The sequence below is a fragment of the Rhinoraja longicauda genome, chromosome 9, assembly GCF_053455715.1.
Source record: "Rhinoraja longicauda isolate Sanriku21f chromosome 9, sRhiLon1.1, whole genome shotgun sequence".
Taxonomy (NCBI): Eukaryota; Metazoa; Chordata; class Chondrichthyes; order Rajiformes; family Arhynchobatidae; genus Rhinoraja; species Rhinoraja longicauda.
In genome coordinates, this window is record NC_135961.1 from 63,210,231 (window position 1) to 63,233,336 (window position 23,106).

General features: G+C 45.6%; 1 protein-coding gene across 1 annotated transcript in view; it reads left to right on the top strand.

Moving 5' to 3' along the window:
* plcb1 (phospholipase C beta 1) overlaps positions 1-22,297 on the top strand; it is a 641,072-nt gene extending 618,775 nt beyond the window's left edge. The window contains exon 33 of the mRNA XM_078405993.1: positions 18,815-22,297. Within this exon, the coding sequence (XP_078262119.1) occupies positions 18,815-19,042 (228 nt within the window). The 3' untranslated portion in view covers positions 19,043-22,297. The remainder of the gene's footprint in view (positions 1-18,814) is intronic.
* The last annotated feature ends 809 nt before the right edge of the window (positions 22,298-23,106 follow it).

Here is a 23,106-nt window from a genome sequence, read left to right on the forward strand (position 1 = left end):
TCCCTGGTGTGTGGGATAGAACTAATGTGCGGGGATCGTCGGTCAGTACGGACCCGGTGGGCCGAAGGGCCTGTTTCCACACCATGTCTCTGAAGTAAAATTAAACTAAATAATCGCCACTTATAGAGAGCAAGTATTAAGTATTTGGAAAATTAATCTCATTTATACTTTCATTTCTCAATATATATATATTTTTTAAACAACGTAAATAGGAACTGATGCTAAACTAAATATTTAGTTCCAGCAAAGTATCTGTTAATTCTGCATTATTTATCAGTCATTCAGCTGATTGATCAGCTTGGTGGGTTTGATGTGTCATTTGGTATTTCTCAGCAATGTTAAAATGTGATGGAAAACATTATTAAATATTGCTATTCTCAAATTGGTTTTATTTCAAACGGAACTAACCGCCAACAAAGCCCCCAGTTGCTGCTGCAACGTTTAATCACTGAATTCCCACTTCAGTTCCAGCAACTAAACTCCATCTTCACAAAGCTAACCTCACGAATGGGGAATCTCAAACCTTCTCCTTTGAGACCACCTATCAACAGACTTCGAGTCATAGAGTCACAGAGTGATACAGTGTGGAAACAGGCTCTTCGACCCAACACGCCCACACCGGCCAACAATGTCCCAGCTACACGAGTCCCACTTTCCTGCGCTTGGTCCATAACCCACCAAACCTGTCCTATCCATGTACCTGTCTAACTGTTTCTTAAACGATGGGATAGTCCCTGCCTCAACTACCTCCTCCGGCAGCTCGTTCCATACACCCACCACCCTTTGTGTGAAAAAGTTACCCCTCAGATTCCTATTAAATCTTTTCCCCTTCACCTTGAACCTATGTCCTCTGGTCCTCGATTCCCTTACTCTGGGCAAGAGACTCTGTGCATCTACCGATCTAATCCTCTCAGAAACATTCACAATTATATGCCGATGAATGGGAAGTCAAGAGGAGCAGAGATGCACGGTGCGGTTCAGTTTAGTTCAGAGATACAATAGACAATAGACAATAGACAATAGGTGCAGGAGTAGGCCATTCAGCCCTTCGAGCCAGCACCGCCATTCAATGCGATCATGGCTGATCACTCTCAATCAGTACCCCGTTCCTGCCTTCTCCCCATACCCCCTCACTCCGCTATCCTTAAGAGCTCTATCCAGCTCTCTCTTGAAAGCATCCAACGAACTGGCCTCCACTGCCTTCTGAGGCAGAGAATTCCACACCTTCACCACCCTCTGACTGAAAAAGTTCTTCCTCATCTCCGTTCTAAATGGCCTACCCCTTATTCTCAAACTGTGGCCCCTTGTTCTGGACTCCCCCAACATTGGGAACATGTTATCTGCCTCTAATGTGTCCAATCCCCTAATTATCTTATATGTTTCAATAAGATCCCCCCTCATCCTTCTAAATTCCAGTGTATACAAGCCCAATCGCTCCAGCCTTTCAACATACGACAGTCCCGCCATTCCGGGAATTAACCTAGTGAACCTACGCTGCACGCCCTCCATAGCAAGAATATCCTTCCTCAAATTTGGAGACCAAAACTGCACACAGTATTCCAGGTGCGGTCTCACCAGGGCCCGGTACAACTGTAGAAGGACCTCTTTGCTCCTATACTCAACTCCTCTTGTTACGAAGGCCAACATTCCATTGGCTTTCTTCACTGCCTGCTGTACCTGCATGCTTCCTTTCATTGACTGATGCACTAGGACACCCAGATCTCGTTGAACTCCCCCTCCTCCTAACTTGACACCATTCAGATAATAATCTGCCTTTCTATTCTTACTTCCAAAGTGAATAACCTCACACTTATCTACATTAAACTGCATCTGCCATGTATCCGCCCACTCACACAACCTGTCCAAGTCACCCTGCAGCCTTATTGCATCTTCCTCACAATTCACACTACCCCCCAACTTAGTATCATCTGCAAATTTGCTAATGGTACTTTTAATCCCTTCGTCTAAGTCATTAATGTATATCGTAAATAGCTGGGGTCCCAGCACCGAACCTTGCGGTACCCCACTGGTCACTGCCTGCCATTCCGAAAGGGACCCATTTATCCCCACTCTTTGCTTTCTGTCTGTCAACCAATTTTCTATCCATGTCAGTACCCTACCCCCAATACCATGTGCCCTAATTTTGCCCACTAATCTCCTATGTGGGACCTTGTCGAAGGCTTTCTGAAAGTCGAGGTACACCACATCCACTGACTCTCCCTTGTCAATTTTCCTAGTTACATCCTCAAAAAATTCCAGTAGATTTGTCAAGCATGATTTCCCCTTCGTAAATCCATGCTGACTCGGAATGATCCCGTTACTGCTATCCAAATGCTCAGCAATTTCGTCTTTTATAATTGACTCCAGCATCTTCCCCACCACTGATGTCAGACTAACTGGTCTATAATTACCCGTTTTCTCTCTCCCTCCTTTCTTAAAAAGTGGGATAACATTTGCTATCCTCCAATCCACAGGAACTGATCCTGAATCTATAGAACATTGAAAAATGATCTCCAATGCTTCCACTATTTCTAGAGCCACCTCCTTAAGTACTCTGGGATGCAGACCATCAGGCCCTGGGGATTTATCAGCCTTCAGTCCCATCAGTCTACCCAAAACCATTTCCTGCCTAATGTGGATTTCCTTCAGTTCCTCCATCACCCTAGGTTCTCCGGCCCCTAGAACATTTGGGAGATTGTGTGTATCTTCCTCAGTGAAGACAGATCCAAAGTAACGGTTTAACTCGTCTGCCATTTCTTTGTTCCCCATAATAAATTCCCCTGCTTCTGTCTTCAAGGGACCCACATTTGCCTTGACTATTTTTTTCCTCTTCACGTACCTAAAAAAACTTTTGCTATCCTCCTTTATATTATTGGCTAGTTTACTCTCGTACCTCATCTTTTCTCCCCGTATTGCCTTTTTAGTTAACTTTTGTTGCTCTTTAAAAGAGTCCCAATCCTCTGTCTTCCCACTCTTCTTTGCTATGTTATACTTCCTCTCCTTAATTTTTATGCTGTCCCTGACTTCCCTTGTCAGCCACAGGTGTCTCTTACTCCCCTTAGAGTCTTTCCACCTCTTTGGAATAAATTGATCCTGCAACCTCTGCATTATTCCCAGGAATACCTGCCATTGCTGTTCTACCGTCTTCCCTGCTAGGGCCCCCTTCCAATCAATTTTGGCCAGCTCCTGCCTCATGCCTCTGTAATCCCCTTTGCTATACTGTAATACCGACACTTCCGATTTTCCCTTCTGCCTTTCCATTTGCAGAGTAAAACTTATCATGTTGTGATCACTGCCTCCTAATGGCTCTTTTACCTCTAGTCCCCTTATCAGATCAGGATCATTACACAACACTAAATCCAGAATTGCCTTCTCCCTGGTAGGCTCCAGTACAAGCTGTTCTAAGAATCCATCTCGAAGGCACTCTACAAACTCTCTTTCCTGGGGTCCATTTCCAACCTGATTTTCCCAGTCTACCTGCATGATGAAATCTCCCATAACCACCGTAGCATTACATTTTTGACACGCCAATTTTATCTCCTGATTCAGCTTGCACCCTATGTCGAGGCTACTGTTTGGGGGCCTATAGATAACTCCCATTAGGGTCTTTTTACCCTTACAATTTCTCATTTCTAACCATACTGATTCAACATCTCCTGATTCTATGTCACCCCTTGCAAGGGAATGAATATCATTCCTTACCATCAGAGCAACCCCACCCCCTCTGCCCACCTGTCTGTCTTTTCTATACGTTGTGTACCCCTGAATATTCAGTTCCCAGCCCTGGTCCTCTTGTAGCCATGTCTCAGTGATCCCTACAACATCATACTTGCCCATGACTAACTGAGCCTCAAGCTCATCCACTTTATTTTTTATACTACGAGCATTTAAGTACAACACTTTAACTTCTGTATTTACCTCCCCTCTCACATCGTTCACAATTGGCCCTGCCCTTAATTTCCTTTCCCCTCTAGAACTTCTGTTCCCATTCTTCCGAGAGTCTTTTGCAATATCTCCTGTATTCCCTTTTACCTCATCTTCATATTCACAATTTGTTAACCCCTCCCCCCCACTACTTAGTTTAAAGCCACAGGTGTCACACTAGCAAACCTGCCTGCCAGAATGTTTGTCCCCCTGCTGTTAAGATGCAACCCGTCCCTTTTGTACAAGTCACCCCTAGCCCAGAAGAGATCCCAGTGGTCCAGAAATCTAAATCCCTGCTCTCTGCACCAGTCCCTCAGCCATAAATTCATACCCTCTATCTCTCTGTTCCTGGCCTCACCAGCACGAGGTACCGGTAGCAGTCCAGAGATAACCACCTTCGACGTCCTACTTCTCAGTGTTTTTCCCAACTCTCTAAACTCCCGCTGTAGCACCTCCTTCCTCTTCCGCCCGACGTCATTCGTGCCCACGTGCACAACGACTTCAGGTTGATCGCCTTCCCTCACTAGGATTTTCTGAAGCCGGTCTGTGATGTGTTGAACCCTGGCACCAGGGAGGCAACAGACCATCCTCAAGTCCCTCCTGCTGCCACAGAATCTTCTGTCCGTCCCTTGGACTATGGAGTCACTGACCACTACGGCTCTTCCAGACTTCGGTCTCCCCTGTCGAGTATCCTTGCCAACAGGTCCGCCACTCGGACTGGAAACGTCTTCTGCCCCGACAGTTCCCAAGAGGGTATACCTATTTGCAATAGGCACAGCCACTGGGGTCTCCTGTAGTCCACGTCCACTCCCCCCTGAAACAGTCTCCCACCTTCGCACGACCTGGACTCTTGGCGTGACAGCCTCACAATAGGTCCTGTCGAGGAAACTCTCGCATTCCCGGATGGCCCTGAGGTCATCCAACTGCCTCTCCAACTCCACCACACGTCCCTTCAGGAGCTGCACCTGGACACAGTTCTTGCAGGTGTAGCTCGCAGAAGCTCCAGCGACGTCCCTGTCTTCCCACATCCTGCAGGAAACACACTGCACCAACTTTTCCGCCATCACCTTGTGCCTATAACCAGCTCTGGCTTAAAACAATTGTATCCTCCTCACCTCAGCCTCCTCGCCGAATACAGCGTGGAACAGGCCCTTCGGCCCACCGAATCCGCGCCGACCAGCGATCCCCGCACACTAACACTATCCCACACACACTGGGGACAATTTGCAATTTTTACCGAAGCCAATTAACCTACAAATCTGCACGTCTTTGGAGTGTGGGGAGGAAACCGGAGCACCCGGAGAAAACCCACGCAGGTCACGGGGAGAACGTGCAAACTCTGTACAGACAGCACCCATAGACATCTCTGGAGAACATGGACGGGTCACATTTCGAGTTGCGCCCCTTCTGCAGACTGAGGGTTCTCGACCCAAAACATCACCTATTCCTTGTCTCCAGAGATGCTGCCTGTCCCGCTGAGTTACTCCAACATTTTGTGCCTGTCTTTGCTATCAACCAGCGGTAGAGATGCTGCCTTACAGCGCTTGTAACACCAGAGACCCGAGTTCGATCCCGACCACGGGCGCCGTCTGTACGGAATTTGTACGTTCTCCCCGTGACCTGCGTGGGTTTTCTCCGAGATCTTCGGTTTCCTCCCACACTCCAAAGACGTGCAGGTTTGTCGGTAAATTGGCTTGCTATAAATGTAAATTGTCCCGAGTGTGTGTAAAGGATAGTGTTAGTGTTACCGATCGCTGATCGGCGCGGACTCGGTGGGCCGAAGGGCCTGCTTCCGTGCTGTATCTCTAAACTAAACTAAAGTAAATCTGCGTGTGTAGGAAGGAACTGCGGAAGCCGGTTTAAAGTGAGAATGCTGGAGTAACTCAGCGGGACAGGCAGCATCTCTGGATAGAAGGAATGGGTGACGTTTCGGGTCGAGACCCTTCTTCAGACTAAAGTAAATCTGCAGTTCCTTGTTAGTGCAGAGATGTGCTTTTTGTACACTGTGTGCCCTGTGCATGTTTGAGAGTCCTGGCCTTATGCCCAATGAAAGTCACACTCGTTGCAAGTTCCCATCAAATTAAGGTCATTAATTGTGCCTTGCCATCATGTACTAAAGACCTGCCACTTTCTTGGCTTCCCGCTGTGATCATCCTCGTCGTTCTCATCTCAGGAGCCACGTGGTGGCCCAGATGGATCACTCACCCAGGCAAGCCAAGCGCGCCAGAGTAGGTATCAGAATTACATTTTTAATCAAAGACTTCCTGAGCTTTGCTGGCAGATTGCGCGCTTTGTAAGTAGGTCACACGTTGCGTTCAGCGGTCTCAGCTTTGTCCTTCTCCATCTGCCATCGGGCGCATGGAAATCTCGCAGAGAAGGTGACCTTCATCAAGCTTCCCTCGTCCTGCAAGCTTTGCGGCCGCAAGTGCTTTCTCTGCCTCTGCGAGAATATTTTAAGGGCTGCCTATGCAGTGGCTCTTTAACTCCTCTTCCCATTCCCACACAGACCTTTCTGGCCTAGGCCTCTTCCATTGTCAGTGTGACGCAAATTGGAGGAACAGCGCCTCATATTTCGCTTGGGCAGCTTACAGACCAGTGAGTGGTACGAATATTGACATCTCCAACGTCAAGTAACATAGAAACATAGAAAATAGGTGCAGGAGTAGGCCATTCGGCCCTTCGAGCCTGCACCGCCATTCAATGTGATCATGGCTGATCATCCAACTCAGTATCCCGTACCTGCCTTCTCTCTATACCCCCTGATCCCTTTAGCCACAAGGGCCACATCTAACTCCCTCTTAAATATAGCCAATGAACTGGCCTCAACTAACCAATAACCCCGGCATTCCCTTTCTCTCCATCCCTCCCCCACTCAAGTCGCCCCAGCTTCTCGTTCTCACCCAACGGACAGCTAACAATGGCCTGTTTCCTTTATTATCATTACTTTTTTGCACATCTTTCTTTCATTCGTTTGTTCAATATCTCTCCACATCATTCTCTGTATCTCTCGTTTTCCTTTACCTGTGACTCTCAGTCTGAAGAAGGGTCTCGACCCGAAACGTCACCACCTCCTTCTCTCCAGAGACGCTGCCTGTCCCGCTGAGTTACTCCAGCATTTTGTGTCCATCTAAGAATTACACAAAAGGGTACTATACATTTTTCCCTTTGTATCTGTACGCTGTGGACGGCTCGACTGTAATCATGTATTGTCTTTCCGCAACAAAAAAAGCTTTTCACTGTACCTCGGTACACGTCACGATAAACCAAACTAAACTAAACTAATACAATAGGGAACTGAGACTTACACATTATGATACTGTACATTATTCCCTTTATCCTGTAACTGTACACTGTGGACGGCTCGATTCTAATCATTTTAATATAATCTGCCTTAAAACAAAGCCTATAATTTTCATTTTTTTACTTACGAGATACAGCGCAGAAACAGGCCCTTCAGCCCACAGCGATCCCCGCACATAAACGCAATCCTCCACACACTGGGGACACTTTGTACTTTTATACCAAGCCAATTAACCTACAAACCTGTACGTCTTTGGAGTGTGGGAGGAAACCGAAGCTCCCGGAGAAAACCCACGCAGGTCACGGGGAGAACGTACAAACTCCGTACAGGCAGCGCCCGTAGTCGGGATCGAACCCGGGTCTCCGGCGCTGTAAGGCAGCAACTCTACCGCTGCGCCACCGTGCCGCCCTTAACATACTTACTCACCTTAACTTAATTTACTTAAGGCAACGTAATGAGGCAGCAACGTCACTCTGAAGCAGATCAATTTAAGTTCAACAGCTTTAACTTGGCCATTAATTTATCGGGATCCTGGACCCTGGGCATATTTAGGAGAAGCCGCATCGAGAAAGTGGCAAACACATTTGCCTAAAACTTCAATCAATCTCCCAGCTACAATTTTTAATTGCAGCTCAAAACTAAACCAAAGTAAACTCTACAGGGAAACACAAACCTTTTGCAGGAAAACAATGTAACGTGCTCACGAGAGTATTAGGAGAAGGGGAGGTGCAACGAGACCTGGGTGTGCTTGTACATCAGTCACTGAAAGTAAGCATGCAGGTACAGCAGGCAGTGAAGAAAGCTAATGGCAAGTTGGCCTTCATTGTGAGAGGATTTGAATTTAGGAGCAAGGAGGACTTACAGCAGTTGTACAGGACCCTGGTGAGACCACACCTGGAGTATTGTGTGCATTTTTGGTCTCCTAATTTGAGGAAGGACATTCTTGCTATTGAGGGAGTGCAGCGTAGGTTCACCAGGTTAATTCCCGGGATGGCGGGACTGACATATGATGAAAGAATGGGTCGGCTGGGCTTGTATTCGCTGGAATTCAGAAGGATGAGAGGGGATCTTATAGAAACATATAAAATTCTTAGAGGATTGGACAGGCTAGATGGAAGAAAAATGTTCCTGATGTTGGGAGAGCCCAGAAGCAGGGGTCACAGTTTAAGAATAAGGGGTAGGCCATTTAGGATTGAGATGAGGAAAAACTTTTTGATCCAGAGAGTGAATCTGTGGAATTCTCTGCCACAGAGGGCAGTGGAGGCCGATTCACTGGATGTTTTCAAGAGAGAGTGAGATTTAGCTCTTTGTAATAAAGGAGTCAAGGGATATGGGGAAAGAGCAGGAACGGGGTACTATTTTGGATGATCAGCCATGATCATAAAGAATGGCGGTGCTGGCTCAAAGGGCCGAATGGCCTACTCCTGCACCTATTTGTCTATGTTTCTGTTTCTATTATATTGAAGATAGACACAAAATGCTGGAGTAACTCAGCGGGACAGGCAGCATCTCTGGAGAGAAGGAATGGGTGACGTTTCAGGTCGAGACCATACTTCAGACTAGTAAGGGATAAGGGAAACGAATGATATAGACGATGATGTAGAGAGATAAAGAACAATGAATGAAAGATGTGCAAAAAAGTTAGTTAACCATTGTTAGCCTTTGTTAGTCTGCAGAAGGGTCTCGACCCCAAACGTCACCCATTCCTCTCCAGAGATGCTGCCTGTCCTGCTGAGTAACTCCAGCTTTTTTGTGTCTACCATTGTTAGCTGTTTGTTGGGTGAGAACGAGAAGCTGGTGCGACTTGGGTGGGGGAGGGATAGAGAGAGAGGGAATGTGTAAGAAGGAACGGCAGATGCTTTGTTTAAACTGAAGATAGACACAAAAAGCTGGAGTAACTCAGCGGGACAGGCAGCATCTCTGGTAGGATGTCTGAAAAAGGGTCTGGACCCGAAACGTCACCCATTCCTTCTCTCCAGAGATGCCCCTAGTTCCCGCTGAGTGACTCCAGCTTTTTGTGTCTATCTGAGAGAGAGAGAGAGAGAGAGAGAGAGAGAGAGAGAGAGAGAGAGAGAGAGAGAGAGAGAGAGAGAGAGAGAGAGAGAGAGAGAGAGAGAGAGAGAGAGAGAGAGAGAGAGAGAGAGAGAGAGAGAGAGAGAGAGAGAGAGAGAGAGAGAGAGAGAGAGAGAGAGAGAGAGAGAGAGAGAGAGAGAGAGAGAGAGAGAGAGAGAGAGAATGTGAGAATGAGAGAGAATGTGAGAATGAGAGAGAATGTGAGAATGAGAGAGAATGTGAGAATGAGAGAGAATGTGAGAATGAGAGAGAATGTGAGAATGAGAGAGAATGTGAGAATGAGAGAGAATGTGAGAATGAGAGAGAATGTGAGAATGAGAGAGAGAGAATGTGAGAATGAGAGAGAGAGAAAATGAATGCCGGGGCTACTTGAAGTTAGAGAAATCAATATTCATACCGCTGGGGTGTAAGCTGCCCAAGAGAAATATGAGATGCTGTTCCTCCAATTTGCGTTTAGACCTCACTCTGACAATGGAGGAGACCTAGGACAGAAAGGTCAGTGTGGGAATGGGAAGGAGAATGAAAGGGTTTGGCAAGCGGGAGATCAGGAAATGTTCAGGTTCAGAGTATATTGAAATTTGTTATACGTTTTAAGCGTTGCGGTAAACTCTCTCGTTCATCTGGTATTCATGAACCCTGAGTTCACAGGCAACATAAATAAAGTATTTTCACGTTTGTCTTTTGTAACAGTTGAAATAAAATAAGCAAAAATTATTTGGAAACGTTAAGCAATGTCACAAAAATGCTCGAGCAGTAAATTTAATTTCAATTGTTACGAAAGACAAACACGAAGAGATAAGACAATAGACAATAGACAATAGGTGCGGGAGGAGGCCATTCGGCCCTTCGAGCCAGCACCGCCATTCAATATGATCATGGCTGATTATTCTCAATCAGTACTCCGTTCCTGCCTTCTTCCCATATCCCCTGACTCCGCTATCCTTAAGAGCTCTATCTAGCTCTCTCTTGAATGCATTCAGAGAATTGGCCTCCACTGCCTTCTGAGGCAGAGAATTCCACAGATTCACAACTCTCTGACTGAAAAAGTTTTTCCTCATCTCAGTTCTAAATGGCCTACCCCTTATTCTTAAACTGTGGCCCCTTGTTCTGGACTCCCCCAACATTGGGAACATGTTTCCTGCCTCTAACGTGTCCAACCCCTTAATAATCTTATACGTTTCGATAAGATCTCCTCTCATCCTTCTAAATTCCAGTGTATACAAGCCTAGTCGCTCCAGTCTTTCAACATATGACAGTCCCGCCATTCCGGGAATTAACCTAGTAAACCTACGCTGCACGCCCTCAATAGCAAGAATATCCTTCCTCAAATTTGGAGACCAAAACTGCACACAGTACTCCAGGTGCGGTCTCACTAGGGCCCTGTACAACTGCAGAAGGACCTCTTTGCTCCTATACTCAACTCCTCTTGTTATGAAGGCCAACATTCCATTGGCTTTCTTCACTGCCTGCTGTACCTGCATGCTTCCTTTCAGCGACTGATCCACTAGGACACCCAGATCTCGTTGTACGTCTTATTGATGTTCAAGAGTCATAACAGTCTTGACTTTGGAAATAAGTATGAAGAGATTTAAAGTATGAAATAGGAAGCCATTCACTCAGGGCTGATCTGCCTTCCCTTCTCAGAATGTGAATTGAAAGGGGAAAGATAGATCGGCCATGATTGAATGGCGGAGTAGACTTAAATTAATTCACGTGGAATTCATTGCCTCCAGCGGCTGTAGAGGCCAAGTCAATGAATATCTTTAAGGCAGAGATAGATAGATAGATAGATTCTTGTTAGTGCGGGTGTCAGGGGTTACGGGGAGAAGGCAGGAGAATGGGGTTAGGAGGGAGAGATAGATCGACCATGATTGAATGGCAGAGTAGACTTGATGGGCCGAATGGCCTACTTCTGCTCCTAGAACTTATGAAGGGATATTTCTTGTTTATCTACAGTTATACACGAGGGAAGAGAATTTGTAGTCTCGTTGACAGCAACATCTTTGAAGATTTGACACTTCACATGACAGTCAATTATTTATTTTTGCTGTACTTTACACCGATGCTGATTGCAATACAAAAAATATTCTTATTTAAAAAGCGTAAGGAGGTGATCCATAGTCTGGCAATTTATTTACAGTGGGATTTTGGGGCGGCACGCTGGCGCAGCGGCAGAGTTGCTTCCTCGCAGCGCCAGAGACCCGGGTTCGATCCTGACTACGGGTGCTGTCTGTACGGAGTTTGTACGTTCAGTTCAGTTCAGTTTAGTTTATTGTGACGTGTACCAAGCTTTCTCCCTGGGACTGGGAAAGATTTAATAAGAACCAGAGGGGCAAACTTTTTTACACAAAGGGTGGTGGGTGTATGGAACGGGTTGCCGGAGGAGGTAGTTGTGGCAGGTAATATTGCAATGTTTAAGGAACATTTGGACAGGCACACGAAGAGGACGGGTTTAGAGGGATACGGGCCAAATGCAGTGTGGCTGGGACATGTTGGTCGGTGTGGGCAAGTTGGGCCGAAGGGCCTGTTTCCACGCTGTAAGACTTTATGACCGTGTGACTGTGTGGGTTTCTCCCAGGTGCTCCGGTTTCCTCCCACATCCCAAAGACGTGCAGGTTTGTAGGTTAATCTGGAAAATTGCCCTGAGTGTGTAGGAAAATGGGATAGCATAGAACCAGAGTGAACGGGAGATCGATGGTCAACATGGACTGGGTGGGCCAAAGGGCCTCTTGCCATTCTGAATCCCTAAACCAGACGAGACATTAATTGATTTGCTATTGGGGGCGTGCAGCGTAGGTTTACTAGGTTAATTCCCGGAAAGGCGGGACTGTCGTATGTTGAAAGACTGGAGCGACTAGGCTTGTATACACTGGAATTTAGAAGGATGAGAGGGGATCTGATTGAAACATATAAGATTATTAAGGGATTGGACAGGCTAGAGGCAGGAAACATGTTCCCAATGTTGGGGGAGTCCAGAACCAGGGTCCACAGTTTAAGAATAAGGGGTAGGCCATTTAGAACGGAGATGAGGAAAAACTTTTTCACTCAGAGAGTTATAAATTTGCGGAATTCTCTGCCTCAGAAGGCATTGGAGGCCGATTCTCTGGGTGCTTTCAAGAGAGAACTAGATAGAGCTCTTAATGATAGAAGAGTCAGGGGGTATGGGGAGAAGGCAGGAACGGGGTACTAATTGTGAATGATCAGCCATGATCACATTGAATGGCGGTGCTGGCTCGAAGGGCCGAATGACCTACTCCTGCACCTATTGGCTATTGTCTATTGTCTATTGTCTATTGACATTACTGAAAAGACCGAGTAAATGATATACTTGAGCGATAAACCTTATAAGAAAGCAAAGGGAAAGACAACTGAACACTGATTGGAAAGGTCCAATTGATAACAATACACTGCAGAATCAAATTCCAAGTTGATTTATCATGAGGTCATAAGTGATGGGAGTAGAATTAGGCCATTCAGCCCATCAAGTCTACTCCACCATTCAATCAGGGCTGATCTATCTCTCCCTCCTAACCCCATTCTCCCTCCTAACCCCCTTCTCCCCATAACCCCTGACAGGGATGGATATGGGCCAAAGGTGGGCAAGTGGGGTTAGTGCAGGTGGGACGATGGCCGGTGTGGGCAAGATGGGCCGAAGGGCATGTTACCACGCTGTATCACTCTGTGACTCTCTATGTCCCACTGAACAAGAGTATTGAGATCTGTCAAAACGCATGCACGAGACATACAGCATGTACACACACATATATATATATATTTAGATGTGTATGCAAGTTTGTACATATATGTGTATATATGTAAATATCTGTGTGTATGCCAATATTAAACAAAAATAGACAGTATATATATATATATATATATATATATATATATATAGACTGTGTGTGTGGGTGTGTGTGGGTGTATATATATATATATTGATATATATTTTGATATATATATGTGTATATGTATATATATATTTATATATGTGGATGTGTGTGTGTATATATATATTTTGATATATATATATATGTGTGTGTGTGTGTGTATATATATATATGTGTGTGTGTGTGTGTGTGTATGTGTGTGTGCGTGTGTGCGTGTGTGTATATATATATATGTGTGTGTGTGTGTGTGTGTGTGTGTGTATGTGTGTGTGCGTGTGTGTATATATATATATATAGACTGGTCATTTTTGTTTAATACTGGTTTTACAGAGTACTATAATTACATGCTTGTGCTGCTGCAAGTAAGAATTTCATTGTTCCGTTTTGGGACATATATGACAATAAAACTCTCCTGTTTCTTGTCTCTTCTTGACACGCCTGTGTTGTTAATGTTTGTCGGTTAGTGCCCTGGGAAAGTGTAATAACTCAGTTTGCCTACACTTGGTGGTGGAATGTGCACGTGTGCAAGGCTCTACCATCACACCTGTAACATTTTGGATGTGGAGAGGATGTTTCCACTGGTGGGAGAGTCGAGGACCAGAGGTCATAGCCTCAGAATTAAAGGGCGTTCTTTTAGGAAGGAGATGAGGAGGAACTTCTTTAGTCAGAGGGTAGTTAATGTGTGGAACTCGTTGCCACAGAGGGCTGTGGAGGCCAAGTCAGTGGATATTTTTAAGGCAGAGATAGACAAATTCTCGATTCAAACGGGCGTCAAGGGTTATGGGGAGAAGGCAGGAAAATGGGATTTGGAGGCAGAGATCAGCCATGATTGAATGGCGGAGTAGATGCGATGGGCCGAATGGCCTAACTCTACTGCTGTAACTTATGAACTTTTGTCACGAACAGTGCCTGACTTCTGATCAACAAAAAGCCAAGTGCTGCAAATATTAGGGATTTGAAATTGAAATGTAGGGTTCACTTAGTAGATTGGAATATATCTGCGGAGAAAGTATAAAAGACAGACACAAAATGCTGGAGTAACTCAGCAGGGGCAGGCAGCATCTCTGGGGAGAAGGAGCGGGCGGCATTTCGTGTCGAGACCCTTCTTCAGATGAAGCTGTCTCGACCCCTTCTCTCCATAGATGCTGCCTGTCCCGCTGAGTTACTCCAGCATTTTGTGTCTGTCTTCGGAGTAAACCAGCATCTAAAGTTCCTTCCGAGACAGAGAAAGGACAAAGTTTACTGGAGTGGTTGAGCTCTTCAGTCCTTTGCCAGAAGCCAGTGAAGAGATTGGAATTATGTTGAAGGGAGACGAAGCAGGCATTAACCGCAATGCTTTCCAACCTTCAAAAGACGTCGCATGTTTGTAGGTTAATTGGCTTGGTATAAGTGTAAACCGTCCCTAGTGTGTGTGTGTGTGTAGGACAGTGTTAGTGTGCGGGGATCGCTGGTCGGTGCGGACTCGGTGGGCCGAAGGGCCTGTTTCCGTGCTGTATCTCTAAACTAAACTCAACTAACCTGCTGAGCACACCAACATTTCCCTCTTTTATTACCTGGGTGATTTTGGATTCAGCGTTACTGTCTCACTATCGTTAGTTTGCCAACAATAAAGCTTTTGTGCATAGATGTGTCAATAGTTTAACGTTGTAAAGAGAAAAAGGAAATTCATCTCTCTCTCTCTCTCCCTCTTTCTCTCTCTCTTTCTCTTTGCTTGTCTCTCTTTCTGAGTCTTTCTCACCATCTTCTTCCCTCCCTCTTCCTCCCTTTCTCCGTCTCTCTCTTTCTCTCCATCTCTTTCTCCCCTCTCTTTCTTCCCTCTCTTTCTCCCCCTCTCCCTTTCTCCTCCCCTCTCCCTTTTCCCCTCCCCCTCTTTCTTTCTCTCTCCCTTTCTTTTTCTCCCCTTCTCCCTCTCTCTTTCTCTCTCTACCTTTCTCCCCTCTCTCTTCCCCCCTCTCTCTCTCTCTTTCCCCCCTCTCTCTTTCTCCTCCTCCCTCTCTCTTTCTCTCCACCTTTCTCCCCTCTCTCTTTCTCCCCCTCTCTCTTTCTCCCCTCTTCCTCTCTTTCTCCCCCTCTCGCTCTCTCTTTCTCCCCCCCTCCGTCTCTCTTTCTCTCCTCCCCCTCTCCCTCTCTCTTTCTCTCCCTCTTTCTTTCTCCCCTCTCCCTCTCTCTTTCTCCCCTCTCCCTCTCTCTTTCTCCCCCTCTCTCTCCCTCTCACTTTCACTGCCACCCCTCTCCCTCTCTCTCTCTCTCTCTCTCTTACTCTCTCTTTCACTGAAAATGTGACCACATTTTATGACCTTGCTTTATAATGGCAATGCTATTTATGGAAACTGCCTTGAATTTTTCTTGGGGAATAAATACATGCTTTGGAGTCAAAGCAATTACGTATCACATTGATTGATGAGAACAACTTAATTACCCTTTTAATTATTTGGCATTGAATACTTTCATATTTCTGCTTATATATATATATACAGCTATTATCTATGCAGCTTTAAAAAATAATCAAATTTACCATAAAAACCAGTATAAAAGTCACATGAGTCTGCAAGTCACTCCCCTTATGTGGGGACTTTAATTTTCGGCAAGTATCTTTCAAGAGATTTTCAGTTTCAGAGTTTCGCTAGTTTATAGTCACGTGTACCGAGGTACAGTGAAAAGCTTTTGTTGCGCGCTACCCAGTCAGCGGAAAGACAATACACGATTATGAACGAGCCGTCCACAGTGTATAGACACATGATAAGGGAATAACGTTTAGTGCAAGGTAAAGCCCGATCAAAGATAGTCCGAGGGTCACCAATGAGGTAGATAGTAGTTCAGCACTGCTCTCTGGTTGTGGTAGGATGGTTCAGTTGCCTGATAACAGCTGGGAAGAAACTGTCCCTGAATCTGGAGGTTGAGGGGAGAAGAGGGAGTGGCCGGGGGTGAGACTGGTCCTTGATTGTGCTGCTGGCCTTGCCGAGGCAGCGTGAGGTGTAGATGGAGTCAATCAGCTTTATGTCAATAATGAAAATAAAATCAATGCATGTTTTCACACCGTTTCCACCATGATGAATAGGCAATGTGTGGTTTTGAACAACTTGTTGCTTCAGATGAGATTCAGTAAAATGTAAAGATGTGTGAAAAGATCAACAGGAAGTTATCCTCGAAGCAGGTCTGAGAGGATTCATATGTGGCCTCACACACACTCTGGCCCAGAGCCAAGCAGTAGAACAGCCTGGTCAGTACGGGTGTCAGGGGTTATGGGGAGAAGGCAGGAGAATGGGGTTAGGAGGGAGAGATAGATCAGCCACGATTGAATGGCAGAGTAGACCTGATGGGCCGAATGGCCTAATTCTGCTCCCATCACTTATGAACTTATGGATCAGCAGGCTCAATAGAAGTGGCACAATGGTCTTGTTAAAACATTCAAGATATCTTGTGGGCATATCCCTCCAAACCTGTCCTATCCAAGTGTATCTGCTTCTTAAATGTTGGGATATCTTATGGGCAAGATATCTTGTGGGCAAATTGGGCCGAAGGGCCTGTTTCCATGCTGTATCACTCTATGATTCTATGACTCTATATTGCATATCTTTCATTCATTTGTTCGATATCTCTCTACATCACCATCTATATCTCCGTCTGAGAGAAGGGTCTCGACCCAAAACGTCACCAGTTCCTTCTCTCCAGAGATGCTGCCTGACCCGCTGAGTTACTCCAGCTTTTAGTGGCCATCTTTTATTTATGAGGGCGTTGCCAGGACTCGAGTGGCTGAGCTATAAGGGTTGGGCAGGGCTAGGGGTGTTATTCCTTGGAGCACAAGCGGTCAAGGGTGAGGTATAAAACCATGGGAAATATAGACAGGGTCTTTCACCCAAGGCAGGGGAGTTATGAACCACAGGACATATGTTTAAGGTGAGAGGGGACAAATTTAACAGGAACCTGAGGATGAACATTTTCATTGAGAGGGTGGTGGGTGTATGGAACGAGTAGGGTTGCCAACTGTCCCGTATTAGCCGGGACATCCCGTATTTTGGGCTAAATTGGTTTGTCCCATACGGGACCGCCCTTGTCCCGTATTAGGCCCGGGGAGGGCGCTGTAGGCCTGGATGATATAGACCCAGACACTGTAGGCCCGGACACTGTAGGCCCGGACACTGTAGGCCCGGACTCTGTAGGCCCGGACAGTGTAGGTCCGGACAGTGTAGGTCCGGATACTGTAGGTCCGGACAGTGTAGGTCCGGAGGCCCGGGCGCCGCCTGACGGAGGTTGCGTAGCAACCCGCCTCCCGATCCGGGCGGCCTCCATTGGTGGAACGGGAGCACATGGCCGCTGGTTGGGTGAGGTCACGTGGGGAGCGGGCTGAAAGTTGGCAACCCTAGGAACGAGTTGCCAGTGGAGGTAGTTGAGGCAGGTATTATAACAGCATTTAGAGTCATAGAGTGATATAGTGTGGAAACAGGCCCTTCAGCCCAAATTGCCCACACCGGCCAACATGTCCCAGCTACACTAGTCCCACCTGCCAGCATTTGGTCCATATCCCTCCAAACCTGTCCTATCCATGTACCTGTCCAACTGTTTCTTAAATGTTGGGATAGTAGTCCCAGCCTCAACTACCTCCTCTGGCAGCTCGTTCCATACACCCACCACCCTTTTGTGTGATTTAAAATATATTTGAACAGGTGCATGGATAGGAAAGGGTTTAAAGGGATATTGACCAAAGGCATGCAAATGTGACTAGCTTAGATGGGGCATATTGGCTGGCATCGATGGATTGGACCAGAGGGCCAAACCTGTCCAGGCCAGCCAAGATGCCCATCTAAGCTGTTCGACTATGAGCCAATTTCCACGTTGTAACGTTGTATGTCTCCGTGACTGTATGAAGGGCACTCTATTATCACATGTGACCGGACACCGTGAGACTCTTTGTTTTGCATGCCCAAGGTGTGCAAAGCGTCGCCACATCAAGGGCGTTGACAAAGTTACGAATTGTACCATTTTACCCAGGCCATTCTTAACAGGTTCCATTTGTGGTTCCCCTTAGTTCTCGGCGGTTCCCCCAGGCCAGATTCCCCTTTGTTCTCCCCCCCCCCCACCCCCACTCACAGCGGTCCCCCCAAGCCAGGTCCTTCCTTGTTCTGCATGGCCCTATGATAATTTCCATGCGTTATGATTCTATGACTCTAGAGCTGAAGAAGGGTCTCGACCCGAAACGTCACCCATTCCTTCTTTCCAGAGAGTCCCGCTGAGTGACTCCAGCTTTTTGTGTCTATCTTCAATGACAATTTCCACGCTGTGTGATTCTGTGACCTCTATTTCCATTTCAAGAGAGAGTTAGATTTAGCTCTTAGGGCTACCGGAATCAAGGGATGTGGGGAGAAAGGAGGAACTGATTGTGGATGATCAGCCACGATCATATTGAATGGCAGTGCTGGTTCGAAGGGCCGAATGGCCTACTCCTGCACTTACCTTTCTATGTTTCTATGTTTTCCATGGCTTTATGACTCTGTTTTCAAGTGTACAAATGTGGGACAAAAGGGAACAAAATCCTTATGGGTGTGGCGATTCTTCTTCTTTATTTTGTCGTTGGCTTGCGAGGATTTATTACACGAGGGTTTTCCCCCCGTTGTTTCTTTTCTTTTCGCAGCTACAAAGCGACCTTGATCAGGAATACCAAGACAAATTTAAGAGGCTGCCCCAGGAAATCCAAGAGTTTGTCCAGGATACGTTGAGAGGCAAGTTCAGTGAGGATGGAGATCGCATTGCCCCACCTCCCTCCCAACCTCCAAACGAGGGGAAGCCCAACCACAAGTCGCAGAGCGAGGATGAAGTGGAAGACAGCAAGTCGGACAAAGTGTTTGACACTTCACTGTAGGTGTCAGCAGGGCCCCCCCCCCCCCCCCACCCTCCCCCCCAGCTTTAAAAACCCCGTTAACCCGCTGCTACGTACCTTTGTGTGTGTGAGCATCCCCCCCTGCACACGGGATGCGGACGGGCGGATAACCCCCCCTCGGTCGCACGAACGTGCCGCGACCGGTCTACTCACAAACCAAGTAGTCGGGACCTCGCCTGTGTGCGTGTGTGTTTTGTTCAAGTGCCAGTGGAAAACAGTGCTACACGTTTCAGTCAAATCTTTCAAAAACAAAACCCCATTGGGAAGGAAGTCGAGGTTTTACAAGTAGCTAAACGGCAACAACAACAACAAAAAAAAGATACCGGGTGCTCCTCGACATACGATGGGGTTTCGTTCCGATAAGCCCATCGTAAACCGAAGGTATCGTAAGTCGGAGACGCCTATCGCTAGCCCGGGAAAAGATCAAAATTCAAAATTCACAATTCATAATTGAAAATTCACATTTCAAAATTCACATTTCAAAATTCAAAATTCACAATTCAAAATTCACAATACACAATTCAAAATTCACAATTCACAATTCACAATTCAAAATTCACATTTCAAAATTCACAATTCAAAATTTAAAATTCACAATACATAATTCAAAATTCACAATACACAATTCAAAATTCACAATTCAAAATTCACAATACACGATTTAAAATTCACAATACACAATTCAAAATTCACAATTCAAAATTCACAATTCAAAATTCACAATTCATAATTCAAAATTCACAATTCAAAATTCACAATTCACAATTCAAAATACACAATTCAAAATTCACAATTCACAGTTCAAAATTCGAAGTAAGGGTTTCTACTGAGTGTGTATCTATCGCTTTTGCACCATGGTTACGTCGAAGCATCGTAAGTCGAGGAGCGTCTGAGTAAATTTGGCGGCCGGGTCTTCTTCATAACATTGCATGTTTTCACTGGTGGGAGATCCTTTGCTTTTGGGCTGCAGGCAACAGGCGAGCCCTGGTCCATGCACGCACTGCGTGTGTGTGGTGTGTGCGCGCCCCAGTTCACCGACCACAGCACTGGCGCAGTACCAGTGCGTACTTTGACTCCAGTTCCCGCTGAATTAAGAATGCTGCTTAACATAATGGAAGTTTTGGTCATGCTTTACGCTAAAACTCTGTATAGCTTTAATGTGAAGTGTATTAACAAAAATAAAAGGGAAACCAGTTTCAGGGACGCATGCCCAGATGGAAATAATGTGGTTCTCACTGTGGATACTTTATAAATATAGTCTTTAAGGAGCAGTATTATTGTGTGGTTTGTGCTGTCATGTATTTTGAGGTAACGTTGCAGGTTAAAAAAAAAAATGTGTGATGCCCTTCTGCGTATGCAGTACAGTTACATTAATATCACAGTTTTCTAAACCACTGTTTTACTGTTGGTTATCAATGTGAGTGGCGTAACTGGGAGATCTGACATCCGACTGCACAACATTGTAACTTGTTACACACGTCCGAGTTTTTTATTTGTACAAGTGGTTGTAAATAACTTGAAGGGAAAAGACAAGACTGCGAGCACGTTATTGTTCTACTCTGTGTGTGTATGCACTTTGCGAATGAAATTTTAATTTCAAAACTAAACACTGAAAATGCGATATGACTGATGATTAACGAACACTGGTAACTATTCAAGCATCTTGATGGTGTTACGTCACCTGAGCAAATCTGTGCAACCTGAGTCCTTTGTCTTTATTCATTCTATGGCCACTAGAACCAAAAACCAACTTAGATCAATGGTGGCGGCACGGTGGCGCAGCGGTAGAGTTGCTGCCTCACAGCGCCAGAGACCCGGGTTCCATCTCGACCACGGGTGCTGCCTGTACGGAGTTTGTACGTTCTCCCCGCGAGTTTTCTCCGAGATCTTCGGTTTCCACCCCCGCTCCAAAGACAATTGTAGGTTTATTTAGCTCGGTATAAAAGCACAAATTGGCCCCAGGTGGCGTTAATGGTAGCGGGGATTGCTGGTCGGCGCGGACTCCGTTTCAGGCCGAAGGGCCTGTTTCTGCGCTGTATCTCTGAACTAAACTGATAAAAAGCACGGCAGCGTTTGAATGAGCTGGAAACACAAATTATGATTAAAGAGAATAGTTTATTGTGTGAAAATTACAACTCACACCAGTTGTTCAAACCATATATTGAATAAATCTAAAGGCTCCGGTATTTCCGCTGAGTGTTAAGTGAAAACCCTCTTTACCATTATTTGCAGTATTGGTGTAATGTGATGTTTTAGTAAAGCATTTAAACATCTCTTTATTTTTATACGACTTGACTCGCTATTTTAATGAAAACCCCAGTCACACTGGGTCTCGCCATTAAACGCTCAATTCACAATGGTGCCATGTTTTTTTTAAAACTTTTTATTGGTTTTGGCAGTGTGGCAGAAGATTGCAAAAATAGAAATTCATAGTTTTGTTTCGTCGGTACCAACCCCATGGTTTTTTTCAACTTTTAAACAGAAGATTGTATGTGAGTCTCTGTGTGTGTGTGTGTGTGTGTGTGTGTGTGTGTGTGTGTGTGTGTGTGTGTGTGTGTGTGTGTGTGTGTGTGTTTGTACCTACATATGTGCACCTTATACATATGGCGTATACGATACAAAAATTCATAACCGCGCACTCTGTTTTGTTGTTTAACGTTACTTGAATTAGTTTGTTGAACTTTTAACAAATTTAAGAAGGAGTCTAAATGGTGTGAAAGTGTTTTTGCCTTGTTGTGTATCTGTCTAAATAGAATATTCTCAAAAGTATTGTGGAAATCTGTATTGATGGCCGTTCTGTCTTGAACTCGATTGTGTACATGTATTTCACGTGACAACTTCAAGCCCGACAGTTTGTCTCCAGCATTAAATGCGGGTCATTTTTGGATTGAACATTGTAATCGTTTCACCAACTTCACCTTGTACACCAGAAAGGGGGCAGACGAGGAAATGTGTGGCAATCGTGGGGAGAACAGACGGACCCCTCTTTGACCCATTTATCGTATTCAATGGATGGTTTGTGTTCCATAATTATTACAATGGTTTTGATTTAAGGTTGAATGTAAAAATAACTAATGGATTAAAGGGAAAATTTGCGCATTAAAAGGATGTAAATAATATTGTCTTTGACGATGATAATTTGTTCTGAAATGCATATTCAAATTTTGTATGAATTCTATGCAATTTTTCTGGCACGATGTTTCTTCCACTTGTAATTTTATGTGCATTCAGTTCTAATAGAGAAATAAAAATTCTTTAAACATGATTATATCCGTGTCAACGTTACAGAAGTTCGATTCACTTTCAGTGCAGTTCAGTTTTATTGTCACGTGTACAGAGGTACCGTGAAAAACTTTGGTTGCGTGCTAACCAGTCAGCGGAAAGACAATACAAGATTAGAATCGAGCCATTTACAGTGTTAAGGGAATAACGTTTAGTGCAAGGTAAAGCCAGCAAAGTCCAATCAAGGATAGTCCAAGGGTCACCAAAGAGGTAGATAGCAGTTTAGCACTGCTCTCTGGTTGTGGTAGGATGATTCAGTTGCCTGATAACAGCCGGGAAGAAACTGTCCCTGAATCTGGAGCTGTGCGTTTTCACACCTCTGTACCCTTTGCCCGATGGGAGAGGGGAGAAGAGGGAGTGGCCGGGGTGCGACTGGTCCTTGATTATGCTGCTGGCCTTGCCGAGGCAGCGTGAGGTGTAGATGGAGTCAATGAAAGGGAGGTTAGTCTGGGCTGCGCCACAATTCGCTGCAATTTCTTGCGGTCTCGGATGGAGCTGTTCCCAAACCAAGAAGGCCTTGTAGTCTCTTAATTAAAACACATTTCCCACGAGCAGATTCAGAGGGTGGACGTGTCTATTCTCACCTCCTGCCAAATATATCTCAATGGTTCTTTATTGTCATGTACTCAACGGTCTGAAGAAGGGTCTCGACCCGAAACGTCACCCATTCCCTCTCTCCTAGATGCTGCCTGACCTGCTGAGTTACTCCAGCATTTTGTGATACCTTAGTGTCATGCACGCACTGCACAGTGAAAATCTTGCAT